This window comes from Anomalospiza imberbis, chromosome 27, assembly GCF_031753505.1.
Source record: "Anomalospiza imberbis isolate Cuckoo-Finch-1a 21T00152 chromosome 27, ASM3175350v1, whole genome shotgun sequence".
Lineage (NCBI taxonomy): Eukaryota > Metazoa > Chordata > Aves > Passeriformes > Viduidae > Anomalospiza > Anomalospiza imberbis.
In genome coordinates this window covers 5386201-5404723 of record NC_089707.1, presented here as the reverse complement: position 1 = coordinate 5404723, position 18523 = coordinate 5386201, and the positions used below count along the sequence as shown (strand labels likewise).

The 18523-nt window shown below is 65.6% G+C and overlaps 1 protein-coding gene across 7 annotated transcripts; it reads right to left on the bottom strand.

Annotated features, from left to right (window-relative positions):
- Positions 1–707: 707 nt before the first annotated feature.
- On the bottom strand, positions 708–16714 carry ANO8 (anoctamin 8). Of its 7 annotated transcripts, none has more exons than XM_068173913.1 (18): positions 16553–16714; positions 13708–13819; positions 12679–12811; positions 12463–12601; positions 11536–11632; positions 11024–11140; positions 10476–10603; positions 9834–10016; positions 9192–9344; positions 8680–8806; positions 8546–8601; positions 7993–8067; positions 7643–7786; positions 6436–7086; positions 5845–6036; positions 3475–3606; positions 1927–2037; positions 708–1464 (listed from the first exon to the last, which is right to left on the bottom strand). In XM_068173913.1, the coding sequence occupies exons 1-18, from the start codon at positions 16649–16651 to the stop codon at positions 805–807; spliced, it is 3309 nt and encodes a 1102-aa protein (XP_068030014.1). In that variant the 5' UTR covers positions 16652–16714; the 3' UTR covers positions 708–804. The 7 variants fall into 7 exon arrangements, with proteins under 7 accessions (XP_068030014.1, XP_068030015.1, XP_068030013.1 ...); XM_068173914.1 differs by having other exon boundaries at positions 708–1467; positions 3475–3603; XM_068173912.1 differs by having other exon boundaries at positions 708–1467; positions 16553–16713.
- Positions 16715–18523: the final 1809 nt, after the last annotated feature.

Genomic DNA, 18523 nt, shown 5'->3' with positions numbered 1-18523 from the left:
CGTCCCGGGGATCCCGGGCTTCCGGGAATTCCAGGAATTCCAGGAGCGGGATGTGGCTCCCGGAGGATCCAAAGGCTGGAGCGCGGCGTCTCTGGGGTAAACTGGGAGTGCGGGAGAGTTTGGGATGCTCCAAAAAACCGGGATAACTGCCCCCGGTGTCCACGGAAACCGGGATAACTGCCCCTGGTGCTCATGGAAAACCGGGATGCTCCAATAAACCGGGATAACGGCCCCCGGTGTCCATGGAAACCGGGAGAACTCCCTCCGGTGAGCCTGGGAGGTTTCAGGATGCTCCAGTTGCACCGGGATGTTCCAGCCGCACCGGGATAACTCGCGCCGTGCCCCCGGTACCGGGATTTCGCCGCCTCGCCGCTCTCAGGCCTCCCCCGCTGTCCCCCCGCGGGCCCCGGGGCGGTGGCGGCGGCTCCGCGCGGCGGGGCCGGGGGGACCCGGGGGGACACAGCCCGGGGGCCCGGGGGGACACGGCGGGACACAGCACAGAGCACCGGAGCGCAGCGCGGCGCTGGCGGCCCCCGGGCCCGGGCCGGCCCCGCGGGCGAGCGGCGGCGAGAGGCTCCCGACGGCCACGGCCGCCCGCAGCAGGGACCGGGCGGCTCTCGGAACCGCCGGAACCGCCGGAGCCCCGCTCAGAACCGGGCACCGCCGCCCTCCTCCTCCTCCTCCTCTCGGTTCTCCGGCTCCCCGTGCCCCCGGAGCTCCCGGAGCCCCGGTCAGAGCCGGGTACCGCCGCTCTCCTCCCCCGCCCGGCTCCTCCCGACCCCCCGGAACCCCCGGAGCCCCCGGTCAGAGCCGGCCACCGCCGCCCTCCTCCTCCGCCCGGTTCTCCGCTTCCTCCCGCGCCCCTTCCTCGTTGAGATGCGACTTCCCGGGCCCCGCGTCCGCCGAGGGCCCCGCCCGGGGCTGCGGGGACGCGCCGGCCGCGCCCCCGTTGGCCCCGAGCCCTTCGGACTTGCCGAAATTGAAGAGCTTGCCGGGGTTGAAGGGCTTGGTGGGCGACTGCACCTTCTCGGTGCCCGCGTCCCGCTTAGTCTCGGGCGATTTGAGGAATTTGAAGCTCAGGAATCCCGGCAGTTTGTTCTCGCTGCCCGTCGGCGACTGCGGCGACCTGGCGGCGGCGGTGCCGGCCGCGGCGGCGCCCCCGGACAGGAACTTGCCCTGCAGGGGGATGATCTGCTTCAGCTTCATCACGTTGTTGGTGGCCAGCAGCGAGCTGGGCCGCTTGGGTTTGTCGGGGCCGTGCGCGGAGGAGCCGCCGGAGCTTTTCCCTTTGGCCGGGCCCTTGTCGTGCGCCGGGTCCTGCCCGGTGGCCTCGGCCTTGGTGGCCTCGTCGCGGCCGGGGTCGCGCTCGCGGCGCGCCTGGAGCTCGGCGTGGCGCTGCCGCTCCTCCTCCTCGCGCTTGCGGCGCTGCTGCTGCTGGAAGTGGTGCTGGGCCTGCCGCTCGTGCTTCTGGGGACAGCGACGGGGACATCGAGGGGACACCGGGCGTGGGGCGCGGCCCGGGGACACCGAGGGGTCACAGACACGGGACAGAGACAGGGGACATCGAGGGGACAGAGACAGGGGACAGAGACAGGGGACACCGGGTGTGGAGCATGACCAGGGGACATCGAGGGGACAGAGACAGGGGACATCGAGGGGACAGAGACAGGGGACATCGAGGGGACACCGGGCATGGGGCACGACCAGGGGACAGTGAGGGGACACCAGGCATGGGGCATGGCCAGGGGACATCGAGGGGACACTGGGCGTGGGGACACCCCAGGAAGGCCACTGGCCATGGGGACACCTCAGGGAGCCCAGTGGTCCTGGGACACTTTGGGGACCCCTGGAGACCCTTGGGGATGCCCTGGGGACCCCTGGGGATGCCCTGGGGACCCCTGGGGACGCCATCCCGTCAGGACCCACCTTGAAGGCCTCGCGGCGCTGGTATTCCAGCTTGGCCATCTCCTCGGCCACCCAGGCGGGGATGTCGGGAATGGCCACCTGGATGACGTACTTCAGGAGCAGGGCGAAGTGCTGGGGACACGGGGACACGGGGACACACCTCAGCATTCCCAAAATCCCATCCTTTCCCACCCAATTAGGGACCCCAACCCCACCGACCCAACTGGGGACCCCAGACCCCTGTGGTGACCCCAATCCTCCTGACCGCAGACCCCGGGGTGACCCTAACCCCGCTGACCCAATTGGGGACCCCAGACCTCTGGGGTGACCCCAGGGTGACCCCAACCCCACAGACCCAACTGCAGACCCCAGACCCCTGGGGGGACCCCAATCCCGCCGACCCAAGTGGGGACCCCAGACCCCGTGGTGACCCTAATCCCAGCGACCCCAGACCCCCATGGTGACCCCAATCCCAGTGACCCCAGACCCCCATGGTGACCCCAATCCCAGCGACCCCAGATCCACAGGGTGACCCCAATCCCAGCGACCCCAGATCCACAGGGTGACCCCAATCCTGCTGACCCAATTGGGGTCCCCAGACCCCCAGGGGACCCCGTGGTGACCCCAACCCCACCGACCCAACTGGGGACCCCAGACCCCGGGGGAACCGTGTGGTGACCCCAGTCTCGCCGACCCCAGACCCCAATCCCGCTGACCCAACTGGGGACCCCAGACCCCGGGGTGACCCCAGGGTGACCCCAAACCCACCGACCCAATTGGGGACCCCAGTCTCGCCGACCCCAGACCCCAGGGTGATCCCAATCCTGCTGACCCCAGACCCCGGGGGGACCCCAACCCCACCGACCCAACTGGGGACCCCAGACCCCGGGGGGACCCCGTGGTGACCCCAACCCCACCAACCCAACTGGAGATCCCAGACCCCGGGGGGACCCCAATCCCGCTGACCCCAGACCCCCGTGGTGACCCCAACCCCGCTGACCCAACTGGGGACCCCAGACCCCCGTGGTGACCCCAACCCCACCGACCCAAGTGGAGACCCCAGACCCCGGGGGGACCCCAGTCTCGCCAACTCCAGACCCCGGGGGTACCCCAATCCCGCTGACCCCAAACCCCCGTGGTGACCCCAAACCCACCGACCCAAGTGGGGACCCCAGACCCCGGGGTGACCCCAGTCTCGCCAACTCCAGACCCCGGGGGTACCCCAATCCCGCTGACCCCAAACCCCCGTGGTGACCCCAAACCCACCGACCCAAGTGGAGATCCCAGACCCGGGGGTGACCCCAGTCTCGCCGACTCCAGACCCCGGGGTGACCCCAACCCCACCGACCCAACTGGAGATCCCAGACCCCGGGAGTACCCCAATCCTGCTGACCCCAGACCCCCGTGGTGACCCCAACCCCACCGACCCAAGTAGGGACCCCAGACCCCAGGGGGACCCCAGTCTCGCCGACTCCAGACCCCGGGGTGACCCCAACCCCACTGACCCAAGTGGGGACCCCAGACCCCGGGGGGACCCCGGGGGGACCCCAGCCCCGGCGCCGCCGGTACCTCCAGCACCACCACGGAGACGATGGCGCCCTCGGGGCTGAGCCAGGGGAAGAGGCGCTGCAGCTGCCCGCACTGCGCCAGCAGGTAGCAGTTCACCACGATGGCCAGCACGCCCATGGCCTCCATCACCTTCTGCAACACGCCCGGCTTTCAACCCACGTGCGAATTGGTGCCGCGGGGTTCAGTGGGGCTTCATTATTCGTGCATTAATTAGGAGGTTTTTTTTAATTTTTTTTTTTTTTTTTTTTTCTGAGGTGGGGTTAGGAGAAAGGTAAAGCGGCTTTAAAGGTTGAAAAGGCCGTAAAGAAAAATGTTTTTAGTGGTAATTAAAAGAAGTTTAAATAGAGATTAAAATTTAAATATGAATATATACGTTAAATATTTACATATAAATAGTAATTAATAGAAAGAGTAATAAGAATTAGAATAAAATTTAAATAACTATAATATTTAATAATAATAGTTAACGATATTATTTAACGATAATAACATTTAATAAGAATGATTAATAATATATAATATAATAAATAATATATTATATAATTAATAATATTTAATATAATTAATAATATATAGCAAATACTATTTTATTTAATAAATATTTAATAATATATTATTATATTATAATAACATATTATTAATATATAATTATATTATAATAATATATTTAATAGCTTAAAATAATATATTTGATAACACATAGCAATATTAAATAATTATATTTAATTATATTCAGTAATTGTATTTAACAATTATATTCAGCAATTATATTTTTATGTTTTTAACTGATAATGTAAGGAAATAAAATTTAAAATTTTCGTTGGTTTATTATTTTTAGGGTATTTTTTTCGTTTATTCAGGGGAGCAGTGCTCTGTGCTGGCGCTGCGGGGCGTTTTCTGCGCTTTAACCCCGTCAGCTCTCAGCGCTGTCCCCGCTCGGGTTTTTGGGCAGCAGCGTCCCTTAAACGTCACCTCTGTGCCAGCGCCACCGCGCCACCGAGAGCAGCGGGGACGGGCGGGTCCGCGTGCCCGGGGTGCCCGTGTCCCCGTGTCCCTGGTGTCCCCAATGTCCCCGTGTCCCCTCTGGGCCTGCTGTCCTTGTGTCCCCCGTGTCCCTGGTGTCCCCGTGTCCCCTCTGGGCCTGCTGTCCTTGTGTCCCCCGTGTCCCTGGTGTCCGCGGGGTGCCCGCGTGCCCGCTGTCCCCGTGTCCCGGTGTGCCCGCTGTCCCGCTGTCCCTGGGTGCCTGGTGTGCTGCTGTCCCCGTGTCCCCCGTGTCCCCGCTGTGTCCTCCTGTCCCCGCTGTCCCCATGCCCCTGCTGTCCCCGTGTCCCCCCTGTGTCCCTGTGATCCCACTGTGTCCCTGTGACCCCGCTGTGTCCCTGTGTCCCCACTGTGTCCCTGTGACCCTGCTGTGTCCCCATGTCCCTGCTGTCTCCACTGTCCCTGCTGTCCCCATGTCCCTGCTGTCCCCATGCCCCTGCTCTCCCCAGTGTCCCCGTGTTCCTGTGTCCCCACTGTCCCTGCTGTCCCCGTATCCCTGCTGTCCCCAATGTCCCCGTGTTCCCACTGTCTCCGTGTCCCCGCTGTCCCTGTGTCCCCACTGTCCCCATGCCCCTGCTGTCCCCAATGTCCCCCTGTCCCTGTGTCCCCACTGTCCCCATGTCCCTGCTGTCCCCATGCCCCTGCTGTCCCCGTGCCCCCCCTGTGTCCCTGTGTCCCCCCTGTGTCCCTGTGACCCTGGTGTCCCCGTGTCCCCACTGTCCCCATGTCCCTGCTGTCCCCATGCCCCTGCTCTCCCCAATGTCCCTGTGTCCCTGTGTCCCCACTGTCCCTGCTGTCCCCGTATCCCTGCTGTCCCGAATGTCCCCGTGTTCCCACTGTCTCCGTGTCCCCGCTGTCCCTGTGTCCCCACTGTCCCCATGTCCCTGCTGTCCCCAATGTCCCCCTGTCCCTATGTCTCCACTGTCCCCATGTCCCTGCTGTCCCCATGTCCCTGCTGTCCCCAATGTCCCGCTGTCCCTGTGTCCCCACTGTCCCCGTGTCCCTGCTGTCCCTGTGTCCCCACTGTCCCCGCTGTCCCCGTGTCCCTGCTGTCCCCATGCCCCTGCTGTCCCCAATGTCCCGCTGTCCCTATGTCCCTGCTGTCCCCATGTCCCTGCTGTCCCATGCCCCTGCTGTCCCCAATGTCCCGCTGTCCCTGTGTCCCTGCTGTCCCCGTGTCCCTGCTGTCCCCATGCCCCTGCTGTCCCCAATGTCCCTGTGTCCCTATGTCCCCACTGTCCCCACTGTCCCCGTGTCCCTGTGTCCCCACTGTCCCCGCTGTCCTCGTGTCCCTGCTGTCCCCGTGCCCCCGCTGTCCCCTGTCCCCACCTGCCAGTGGCCGATGCTGGGCACGCGCTGGCCGAAGGGTCTCTGCAGCCCCGTGCAGAGCTTGAAGGCGTCGCTGCGGATCTCGATGACGTTGTTGACCAGGGCGCAGGCGGCGGCCAGCGGGAAGGCCGAGGAGAAGAGCACCACGTAGCCAAACTGGATGAACATCTCCTGGTAGTCCTGGAAGGTGTCCTGAGGGGACAGCGGGGACACGGCCCAGGTCGGGAGGAGTTCCAGGGCAGGTCCTGATGGCACACCTCGGGAAGGGACACTCTGCGAGGCCACCAGACACGGGGACACCGCAGGGAGCCCATGGGACACCTTGGGCATCCAGATGGCCACGGGGACACCTTGGGAAGGCCAACAGGTCCAGGGACACTTCGAGGAGGCCACCAGCCTCAGGGACACCTCAGGGAAGCCATGGGACACCGCAGGTCCTGATGGCCGTGGGGACACCTTGGGAAGGCCACAAGCCCTGGGGACACCTCGGGTCCTGATGGCCACGGGGACACCTCAGAGAGCCCCAGGAACACCTTGGGGAGCCCAGCAGGTGCAGGGACAAGGGGGACAAAGGGGACAAAAGCCACCCACCTCGTACTTCTTCATGCAGCTCTCCACCTCGGCCTGCGTCAGCTGCGTGGAGTAATCCTCCTCGGGGGGGTCAATCCACGAGGCGCGGTTGCGCTTCCTCCCTTCCTCCTCGCCCTCCTCCTCCTCCCTCCTCCTCCTCCTCGCCAGCACCGCCGGCTCCGCCGCCCTGCCGGGGCTGCCGGGCTGCGCTTCGGCCTCCTCCTCCTCCTCGCACAGCTCGAACACGGCCGCGGGGTCCATGCCCTTCTCCACCATGGTGGGGCTGCCCTCCTCGAGGAAGGGCTCGTCCTCGGGGCCAGCGGGCTCCGCTCGCCGCTCGCCACGCTCGATGAAGCTCACCTTCTTCAGCTTCAGCCCGCAGTCCAGCGCGCTCTCCTCCTCCGAGTCCGAGCCGCGCCGCTCTTCCTCCTCCTCCTCCTCCTCCTCGGGCACCCCGCAGCCCCCGTTCAGACATTTCTTCTCGCCGCGCGGCCCCTCCGGGGGGGCCTGCGGGGGTCGCCGCGGGGCGAGCAGGCAGAGCAGCGCGTGGGCGAGCTGCCGCAGGCTGCGCACGCTGAGGTCGCCGCGGCGGAGGCGCCGGTACAGGTGGGGCTGCGACACCTCCCGCACGTTCTGCAGGAACTGCCGCGTGATCAGCAGCGTGGCCAGCATCTGTGGGGACACGGTGGCCACGGTGTCACACCCCCCCGCTCATGGGGGATGTCCCCACGGCCTGGCCCCGCGGGGTTCCTGCTCCTCCTGTGGTGTCCTTGGTCCTCTCTGCTGTCCCCACGGTGTCCCCACGCTGTCCCTGCTCCTCCTGTGGTGTCCCTGCTCTTCTCTGCTGTCCCCACGGTGTCCTTGCTCCTCCTGTGGTGTCCCTGCTCCTCTCTGCTGTCCCCACGCTGTCCCTGCTCCTCCTGTGGTGTCCCTACTCCTCCTGTGGTGTCCCTGCTCCTCTCTGCTGTCCCCATGGTGTCCCCACGGTGTCCCTGCTCCTCCTGTGGTGTCCCTGCTCCTCTCTGCTGTCCCCACGGTGTCCCCACGCTGTCCCTGCCCCTCCTGTGCTGTCCCCACCCCTCCCTGTCGCCCCCACAGTGTCCCCTCTGCTGTGACCCCCGCCCGTCGCTGACACCCCGGGGGGGGTTGGAGACACCTGGGGGGGTCGGGGACACCTGCGTCCCTCCCGTGTCCCCTGGCTGTCCCCTGGCTGTCCCCACGCTCCTACTTTGGATACTCCCAGGGTCCAGCAAAAGCGCAGGAGGCGCCTGAGGAAGATGAGGGACAGGTGGAGGTGGAGGAGGATGGAGGGGAGCAGAGCCTCCCGGAGCTGCCGCGCGAGGCTCTGCGACAGGGACAGGATGAGCAGGAGCTGCGGAAGGGACACAGGGGACACAAGGGACAACACGGCGACACCACACAGGGACACAGAGACGCGCCGTGAGCCGCGCTGGGCGCCGCCGCGCCACGGCGGGGACACGCGGGGACACCCAGGGGGCCGCGGTGGTGGTGGAGGGGTGATGGGGACACTCTGGGGACACTCTGGGGACACCGGCCCCCCTGGCAGGGTCCCCTCACCTCCTTGAGGCGCTCCATGTCCTTGAGGTAGAATCCGATGTAGAAAAGGCTCAGGTAGGAATTGACGAACTGGAACTGGCGGTGACAGGGGGGTGGCACCTCGGTCACCTCGGTGTCCCCTCAGCGCCGGCAGAAACCTTCTGCTTCCCTCTGTGTCCCCTCTGTGTCCCCTCCGTGACGTCTCCAGCCCCATCTGTCACCTCTGCAGCTGCCAGGACCCCTCGGGTCCCCTCTGTCCCTCCTGGACCTCTCGGGTCCCCTCTGTCCCTCACCGAGAGCCCCTGGGACCCCTCCAGCCCCCCCCAGTGCCCCGTGTCCCCTGTGTCCCCTGTGTCCCCTCAGCAAGAGCTGCCAAGACCTCTCCAGTCCCCCCCAAGTCCCCCGTGTCCCCTGATCCTGGCCTCCTCCAGTCCCCCCGTGTCCCCCCTTGTCCCCCATGTCCCCAGTCCCCCCTGTCCCCCAGTGTCCCAGTGTCCCAGTGTCCCTCCGTGTTTCCGTGTCCCCCCTCGTCCCCCGTGTCCCCAGTCCCCCCAGTGTCCCCGTGTCCCCTCACCAGGACGATTTTGATGATCAGGTGTTTCTCGTAGGCGCTCTGCAGCCGGTAATTCTCTGCAGGGCACGGGGGGGTCAGTGGGGCTCGGGGGGTCCCAGGGCCACCCCAGGGCCACCCCAGGGTCCCCAGCGCACCCATGTCATTGAGCCACAAGGCCACTTTCTTGTAGAGCTCGTCGCAGGCGGTGACAATGACGGCCAGGATGATTTTGGGCAGGAAGCGAAGGACACGCGGCAGCTCCTGAACGCTCAGCACGAACTCCTGAGGGGACAGGGACAGGGACGGGGATGGGGACAGGGACAGGGACGGGGATGGGGACAAGGACAGGGACATGGACAGGGACATGGGGACAGGGACATGGGGACAGGGACGGGGACAGGGAACAGGGATGGGACATGGACAGGGATGGGGATGGGGAGAGGAATGGGGACAGGGACATGGACAGGGACACGGGGACAGGGACAGGGACAGGGAACAGGGATGGGGACAGGGATGGGGACAGGGACAGGGGACAGGGGACAGGGAGAAAATCAGGGACACATCAGGATCAGGAACAGAATCAAGACCAGCACCAGGAGCAGGGACAGTGCCACCGTGACTGTCCCCGGGGCGGGTGCCAGCCCAGCCCGCGGGGATGGGGCCACACCTGGAGCTGGAAGCAGCCGAGCATGAGGAGGAAGACGAGGGTGAGGCAGGCGAGGCACACGGGGAGGCTGACGAGGCTCTGGAACAGGAGGCGCTTCCAGGGCGGGTAGTAGAACTCCTCGGCGCTGGTCACGGGGCTGATCCGCTTCACCCCCTGCGGGGACACGGCCCGTGGCACCCCCAGAGCCAGGGAGCCCCCCGACCCCGGGGCTGGCAGCTGAACCCCCGAGGGATGGGGTCTGGGGCCTTCCCGAGGGATGGGATACCCTAAAGGGATGGATACCCCCAAAGGGATGGAGACCCCAGAAGGGATGGAGACCCCAGAAGGGATGGAGACCCCAAGGAATAAGAACTCTTTGAAAGAATGGGATCCCCCAAAAGGGACAAAATCCCCCATGGAATGGGACCCCCTTGTGGATTGGGATCCTCCCAAGGAATGGGACCCCCTTGTGGATTGGGATCCTCCCAAGGAATGGGACCCCCTTGTGGATTGGGATCCCCCCAAGGAATGGGATCCCCCCAAGGAATGGGACCCCTCCCAAGGAATGGGATCCCCCAAAAGGGACAGAATCCCCCATGGAATGGGACCCCCTCATGGATTGGAACCCCTCCCAAAGGACGGGACCCCACCCCGGTGTCTGACCCGGAACTGGGGCCGGGGCTCCTCCAGGGACTCCGCGGGCGTGTCCAGTGTCCCCCACTTGTAGGCGAACTCGGCGCCGCGGCGCTTCCACTCCTCCAGGAACAGCGTGGCCCAGACGACGTTGAAGATGGCGAAGACCACGCAGGAGATGTCCTGGCTGGTCTGGGGGACAGACGGCACCAACTGCAGCGGGGTTGGTCCCCTCCCGGCCACGACAGCCCCCACGTCCAGCCCTGGGGGGCTGGGAGTTCCCCCCCAGCCCAGAGGGAATGGCTGGTGTGGGGGATTGAGGGAAAAGTGGGAGGAAGAGGGAGGGAATCCCTCAGGGAAGGAGGGAAACCCCACAAGGAGGGATGGAAACCTGCAAGGAGAGACGGTAAACCCCAAGGAGGGATGAGAACCCCACGGAGGAAAGAAAAACCCACAAGGAGTGATGGAAACCCCAGGGAAGGATGGGAACCCCGAGAGGGGATGGAAACCCCAGGGAAGGATGAAAACTCTTAAAGGAGTTTGCAAACCCTCACAGAAGGGTAGAAACCCCAAGAGGGGTTGAAAACCCTCCAGGAAGGTTGGGGGAGCCCCAAGATGGGATGACAAGCCTCCAGGAAGGTTGGGGAGCCCCCGTGACCCCAGAGGCCCCACCTGGTCGCTGTCGGTGAAGGTGTAGAGGATGGAGCCGAACACGGCCGGGTACACCATGGCCGAGGTGTAGAAGCCCAGCCAGGCGAAGTACATGGCGATCTTCACCCCAAAATAGTCACAGATGTCATCTGCGCGGGGCACAGGGGACATCAGCGGGGCCAGGACCCCAAAACCCTGCTGGGGTCACCCCAAATCTCACAGAGGGGCTGGGAGCCCAAAAATCCTGCTGGGATCACCCCAAATGGGACCCGAAAAACCCTGCTGGCATCACCCCAAAGCCTCTGGGACCCCAAATCCCCCCCCAAAAGCTCACTGAGGGGCTGGGAACCCAAAACCCCTGTGGAAGTCACCCCAAATGGGGCCCCAAAAACCCTTCTGGGGTCACCCCAAAGCCTCTGGGACCCCAAACTCCCTTGGGGGTGATCCCAAAGCTCACCGAGGGGCTGTGAATCCAAAACCCCTGCTGGAGTCACCCAAAATGGGACCCCAAAAACCCTTCTGGGGTCACCCCAAAGCCTCTGGGACCCCAAAAATGCCCCAGCTCTCACCGAGGGGCTGCGCCTCGCACACCGCCTGCACCCAGGACTTCATCAGGCGCTTGAGGATCCTCTGCTCGTGCAGCGGGAACAGCTGCTGGATCACCCCCCGTGCCGCCAGCTCCGGGACTGGCACCGGGGACACGGGGTCAGGGACACGGGGACACGGCCCGGGGTCCCCACTGCCACCCCGCATGGCCCTGGTGTGGGGGGAGTAGGGGCGGGGACAGCGGGGACAGCGGGGACAGCGGGGACAGCTCTGTGCCCACCATGATCCCTGCCCAGCACACGGCCCCAGGGATGGGGACAGGGGGGTCAGGGACAGTGGGGACACATCGTGAGGGGACAGAGGGGACATGGCCAGCCCCCGCCAGGACCCCACCGCCACCCCGCATGGCCCTGGGGTGGTGGGGCTGGGACAGGGACAATGGGGACAGCGGCCCGTGGGAGCTCTGTGCCCGCCGTGACCCCGCAGTGGCAGTGCCACCAGGAGCCGTGGCAGTGTCACCGGGTGCCACACTCACTGATGGGCTGTCCCTCGAGGAAGTGGATGTTGTGCAGGGACTCGCCCTGCTTGGCCCGCAGGTTCTCCAGCCAGTAGCGGATGATGCTCTGCCGCTCCTGCGCGGGACACGCCGGCATTGTCCCCGGCCCTGGCCCCTCCCTGGCCCCGTCCTTGTCCCCAGCGCTGGGGGTGGCTGGATCCTCACCCAGCCCTCCCAGACCCGCATGTCCCGTATCCCCATAATCCCATACACTTGTATCCCATACCCAATATCCCCCTAATCCCATATCCCCACATCCTACACCCCACACCCTGTACCCCACACCCTGTACCCTATACCCTCTATCCCATACCCTACACCCCACATCCCACAACCCACATCCCCACACCCCACACCCTCTATCCCATACCCTACACCCCATACCCCACACCCCACACCCCGTACCCTTGTACCCCATACCCTATATCCCACACCCCACACTCTGTACCCCATACCCTATATGCAACACCCCACACCCCACACCCCGTACCCCACACCCTGTACCCCACACCCCACACCTCGTACCCCACACCCCATACCCATACCCCACACCCCATACCCATACCCCACACCCCACACCCTGTACCCCACACCCAACACCCCACACCCCGTACCCCACACCCCATACCCATACCCCACACCCCACACCCCGTACCCCACACCCCATACCCATACCCCACACCCCACACCCATACCTCATACCCCACACCCTACACCCCACACCCCGTACCCCACAACCTGTACCCTTGTACCCCATACCCTATATCCCACACCCCGTACCCCGTACCCCACACCCCATACCCATACCCCATACCCCATACCCCACACCCCGTACCCCACAACCTGTACCCTTGTACCCCATACCCTATATCCCACACCCCGTACCCCGTACCCCACACCCCACACCTGGGAGCTGAAGAAGCCGAGCTCGTTCTCGATGTTCTCGTAGATGTAATCCTCCTCGCAGGAGAAGCCGCGCATGCCGCCCCCGAACTCCGCCTTCACTGGCTTCCGCAGCCCCATCTCGTCCGCCCCGCGCAGCAAACTGCAGCCACAGCGTTGGGGACAGCGTTGGGGACACGGCGGGGACACGGCGGGGCCGCGGCGGGGACGGGCACGCACCTCTCGTAGGTGGCGGTGACGAAGAAGGCGTAGACGCGCGTGTGCCGGTGGTGCCGCACCTGCACGATCAGCTCGGGGATGCCCAGGCGGATGTGGTTCAGCAGCCACAGCAGTGTGTGGTCATCCGTGCTGTCTGCGGGGACAGCGGCGCGCGTGTCCTGCCCCGCGGCCCTGTCCCTGTCCCCATACCCCAGGTGTCCCTGTCCCAGTCCTCATCCCCCCAGGCGTCCCTGTCCTTGTCCCGGTGCCTGTCTCTCCAGGTGTCCCTGTCCCAGTCCTCATCCCCCCAGGTGTCCCTGTCCTTGTCCCGGTGCCTGTCTCTCCAGGTGTCCCTGTCCCGGTCCCCATCCTGCCATGTGTCCCTATCCCGGCCCTCATCTCTTCAGGTGTCCCTGTCCCGGTGCCTGTCTCTCCCGGTGTCCCTATCCCGGCCCTCATCCCCCCAGGTGTCCCTATCCCGGTCCCCAGCCACCCCCATGTCCCTCATCCTGGTCCCCATCCATCCACAAATTCCCCATCCCTTCCCACACCCCCATCCCTCCTCGCATCCCTGGTTCTTCCCAACATCCCCCATCCCCCATCTCCAACCCCACATCCCCCATCCCCCATCCCCACTGCCACCTCCCGGGCTCTCTCCACCATCCCCACCCCCTCCTGCCTCGGCTATCCCAGATTTTCCCGGGTACATCCCCTCCCGGATTCCCCAATCACATCCCTATCCCGGTTTTCTCAGTCCCACCCCATCCCAATCCCAGTTTTCCCGACCATATCCTAATCCCGGTTTTCCCAGTCCCACCCTACCCCGATCCCGGATTTCCCGGTTCTACCCGATCCCAATCCCGGTTTTCCCGGTCACATCCCGATCCCGGTTCTCCCGGTCACATCCTGACCCCGGTTTTCCCGGTCCCACCCCTATCCCGATTTTCCCGGTCCCACCTCATCCCGGTCCCGGTTCTCCCGGTCACATCCCGATTCCGGTTTTCCCGGGCCCACCCCATCCCGATCCCGGTTTCCCGGGCCCGTCCCTACCCGGGAATGTCATGAGCACGTCGCAGTTCTCCGTGGGCACCGTTTTCATCCAGGCCTTGTGGGACATGATGTAGCGCCCGGCCTGGAGCAGCCGCTTCCCGAAGAGTTTATCTGCCGTGGGGAGGCCGGGAAGGGATCAAAATCCGCGGGGAGCGGATCCCAAACGGCCCCGGAGCCCCGGGACGGCCGCGGGCTGTCCCCAGCCCGGCCACGGCACGGGTCACGGCGGCGCCACCGCCCCGGCATCGGATTTCTCCCGCGGCAGCTCCCAAAACCGGCCCCGACAGCTGCGGGGAGGAGCGGCCAGCGCGTCCTGCCCCCGCCGGCGGTGCCGAATGTCGCGGGATGTCCCCTCGGAGCGTCCCCAGAGGCTCTCACCTCCTCCCGCTGCCCCTCGGCGGGGCCGGGCTCCGGGGGACGGAAAACCGCAGGAAAGCCGGGGATTGGGAAAAGCAGCCGGTCTCCATGGCAACCCGGCGGGCCCCGCGCCGCCGCGCCGGGCTGGGCTGGGGACAGTCCCCAGAGCACCCCCGGTGCGCGGTGGCACCGAGGGGACACGGCCGCTGCCCCCGCCCTGGGGTGGCCGCGCCGCTGGGACGCGCTGTCGCCGTGCCCGGTGTCCCCAAAGCGCCTCCCGGGGAGGGTGGGGACAAGGGGGGATCCCAAAAAATCCACCCGGGGGCTGGCAGGGACGGAGGGATGGGGGTCCCCGGTGGCGTGGGGACCCCGTTTGTCGCTTCCCTGCCTCAGTGTCCCCTCGTGCCTCAGTGTCCCCTCCTCGGCCGGGGATGTCGCGGTGCCCCAGGGCTGGGAAGGGCTCGGGGTGCCGGAAACCGCCCGGGAAAACAGGAAATGCCGGAGCTGCTGATGCCAGGGAAGGCACCCCAAACCCGGGCACCTGCCGGGAACCTCTGCTGGGACCCCCCCAAACTCCGCGCCCTGCTGGGCTCTGAAGGGCTGCGCTGCCCCCGAGCCGCGGGTGGCACCTGGGGACCGCGCCAGGCTGCCACCCCCGCCGTGGCACCGGTCCGGCACGGCCGTGTCCCGCCCTGGGGTGAGGGGGTGATGGGGTGCCAGCGTGTGGGGGCAAGGGGGTGCCAGGCTGCCGGGGAGTTGAGGTTTAGGGGTGCTCGGGTGTTGGGGTGCCAGGGTATTGGGATGCCAGGGGTATCAAGGTATTGGGTGCCAGGGTGCTGAGGTCTTGGGGGGCTGGGGTACCCCCAGGGGGGTGGGATGTTGGGGTGTCTGGATGTCGGGGTACCAGGGTGCCAGGGTGTTACAGTGCAGGGCTCTTGGGGTGACAGGGATGGGATGCCAGGGTGTCAGGGTATCAGGGTACGGGGGTACTGGGGTGCCCGAGTGCCTGGGTGTTGGGGGTAGCAGGGTGCCAAGGTGCCAGGGTGCTGGGGGGCTGAGGTATTGGGGTATCAGGGTGTTGGGGAACAGGTGTAGCCGGGTTTTGGGGTATTGGGGTGCAGGGGTATTATGGTGTTGGAGTGCAGGGGTAGCTGGGTGTTGGGGTTTTGGGGTGCCAGGGTGCCAGACTGTTAGGGTGCCAGTGTTTTAGGGTGCCGGTGTTTCAGGGTGCCGGTGTTTTAGGGTGCCAGGCCATTGGGATATGAGGCTGCAGGGCTACCAGGGTGCCCGGTGGGCACAGGGCGCTGGCGGCGGTGGCCGTGCCCCCCCGGCCGGGCAGCCGGGTGACGCCGGCGGGCTGAGCTCACCCACCCTGCATTATTTATGTCCTGCCCGCAGCGGTGCCACCCGGCGCGGGCAGCGGCTGCGGGGCCCGGCCGCGGCCACGGGCACCCGCGGCACTGCCACCCGCGTGGGGCAATGCCCGCCCCGGGGGCACAGACCCGGGCCGGGGGGGCTTTCCCTGCCCAAGGTCACGGGAAATGGGGGGTCCCCAGCACCCCCAGGCTGGCCGGGCTTGGGGGGTGACCGCCACCCTCACCCCGCTGTCCCCGCAGCCCCTCCCGACACGCGGTGCCACCACCGAAGTGGCCCCGAGGGCTCGGCGGGGCTGGCGCGCTCTGTGCCACCCCCCGGGTCCCCCCCGCTTGTCCCCGTTTGTCGCCGGCCGTGCCGCTCACCTTGGCTCCCGGGCTAAGGTCACCGGAGCTGCGGCGTGGCGGGGGCCGCCGCTGCCCGGGACCGAGCGGTGTCCCGGGGGGGCACGAAGTGGGTCACCCCCCCGGCGGCAGGAGCCCCGCTCGGTGGCACGGCTGCCACCAGGCCCTGCCACCCGCCCCGCGCCGCGGGGACACCGATCGGGGGATGTCACCTGGCCCGGCGCCACGCGGGGGAGGGGACCCCAACGACAGCGTGGGGACAGCGACACAAAGGCTGCGAGCTGCGCCACCCCCCCTGTCGTGCTGGGGGGGGGGGACACGGGCCTGGCAAGGGTTGGGGGGGGGCAAAACACCTCCCCGGGGCGGGGGGGACACCGGGGGCGCTGGGGATGTCACCGGTGGGGGGGGACACACGGAGCCCGCTGCCAGCCCCATCCCGGGGGGGGGCTCGGGGCTGTCCGGGGGGGGAGGGGGGTGGGGTGACACAAAATCAGCCGCGACCACCAGAGAGCCACAGAGCCCCCCCCGCGAGGCGGGACCCCCACGGGCGGGGGGGCTCGGAGCCGTGCCGGTACCGGGGGGATGCTCAGAGCTCCACCGGCAGCCCCGACCCCCCCCCCACCGGCGGTCCCGGGGAGCCGCATCCCGGCCCGCATCCGCAGCGAGCCGCATCCCGGCCCCGCCGAACCCTCCCCGTGCCCCCCCTCGGCTCTCCCGCCTCTTCCCGCACCCCCCCCGCGCACCGCCGCACCGCCCGGTTCCCCGTACCCCAGCACTCCGGTGGGGGCCGCCGGTTCCGCTCGCTCCTCCGCGGCCGGGGCCCGCCGGGGCCGCTCTCCGTCCTGCGCCGCGGCCGGCGGCTCGGGCATGGTGCGGGGCTCGGCGGCGGCGGCGGCGGCGGGGGCCGGTGCATGGGGCCGCCGGGGCCGCCGGGGCCGCCGGTGCCGCCGCCGGTGCGGGCGGGAGGAGGAGGGACAAAGGCGGCGGAGCGGAGCGCGGAGCTCCCGGCGCCTTTAACGCTTCCGCTCGGCCACGCGTGTCCGGCCGCGCCCGCGGGGCGGCGGGGGGGGGGTCCCGGGGGGAGCGCGGGGGGCGGCTCCGCCCGGCGGTGGCACCGGCGTGACCCCCGCGCTGTCGCGGTGTCCCCCGGTGTGCCCCCCCTGCCCGGCAGCTCCGCCCCGCCGCGCTCCGCCTGTCCCCGGCGCTGTCCCCCAAACGCCACCGCCGTGCCCCCGGTGGCCCCCTCAGTGCCCCCCGCCCCCGCCCGGTGAGGCGGCTCCCGGTAACCCGAGCGGGGTGCGCGCTGCCCTGTGACATTTTGGGTGACCCCCCCTCCCCCGGAGCGGCCCCCCCACCCCGGGGGGAACCCCCCAGAGCCCCCCCCAGGGCCGCTCGGAGCCCCCCGGGGATGCGGGGACCGGCGGCCGGTGCCAGCCCGGCCGCTCGGTGCCACCGGGAGGTGTCCCCCGCCGCTGTCACCTCGGCTGGCACAGCCCGAGCTGCCAGGCCCGGGAGCCGCGGGGGGCACGGGGGTGGGCACGGGGTCACCGGGGCCGGTCCTGTCTGCCCCTGCCTGCGCCCCGCTCCGTCCCAGTTTATCCCAGTTTATCCCAGTTTATCCCAGTCTGTCCCGGTCCGTCCCAGTTTATCCCAGTTTATCCCAGTTTATCCCAGTCTGTCCCGGTCCGTCCCAGTTTATCCCAGTTTATCCAGTTTATCCCAGTCTGTCCCGGTCCGTCCCAGTTTATCCCAGTTTATCCCAGTTTATCCCAGTCTGTCCCGGTCCGTCCCAGTTTATCCCCAGTTTATCCCAGTTTATCCCAGTCCATCCCAGTCCGTCCCAGTCTGTCCAGTCCGTCCCAGTTAGTTTATCCCAGTCCATCCCAGTCCATCCCAGTCCTGTCCCTGCCTGTGCCCCAGTCCATCCCAGTCCGTCCCAGTTAGTTTATCCCAGTTTATCCCAGTCTGTCCCAGTTAGTTTATCCCAGTCCATCCCAGTTTATCCCAGTCTGTCCCTGCCTGTGCCCCAGTCCATCCCAGTCTGTCCCAGTCTGTCCCAGTCTGTCCCAGTTTATCCTAGTCCATCCCAGTCTGTCCCAGTCCGTCCCAGTCCGTCCCAGTTTATCCCAGTTCGTCCCAGTCCGTCCCAGTTTATCCCAGTCCATCCCAGTCTGTCCCAGTCCATCCCAGTTTATCCCAGTTCGTCCCAGTCCATCCCAGTCTGTCCCAGTTAGTTTATCCCAGTTTATCCCAGTCCATCCCAGTTTGTCCCAGTCTGTCCCAGTTTATCCCAGTGCATCCCAGTCCGTCCCAGTCCATCCCTGTCTGTATCCCCGCTGGAAGCCGAGCCAAGATTTTGGGAATCAGGATAGGGACAGGATTAATTAACAACAACAACAACAACACAACAATAACAACAGTAACAACAATAAAACAAAACAACAATAACAACAATAATAATAACAATGCCACAGGAAGAAATAAAATATATTGGTTCAATCTACAAGATGGCAAGAAGAGAAGACAAAGGTTAAAACCAAGCAAAAGCACATCGAAATGCAAAGAAATCTTTAATAGAAACTTTTATAAATATGCATGTACCCCCGGAATGGAACAGTCTATAGAGAACATGGTTTGAGTTAAATAAATATGAAAATTTAACTATTAAACAACTATTAAACTATTCAAGTATTAAACTATTAAAATTGTTGTATTAAATAATATCTATTTATTAGAAAACT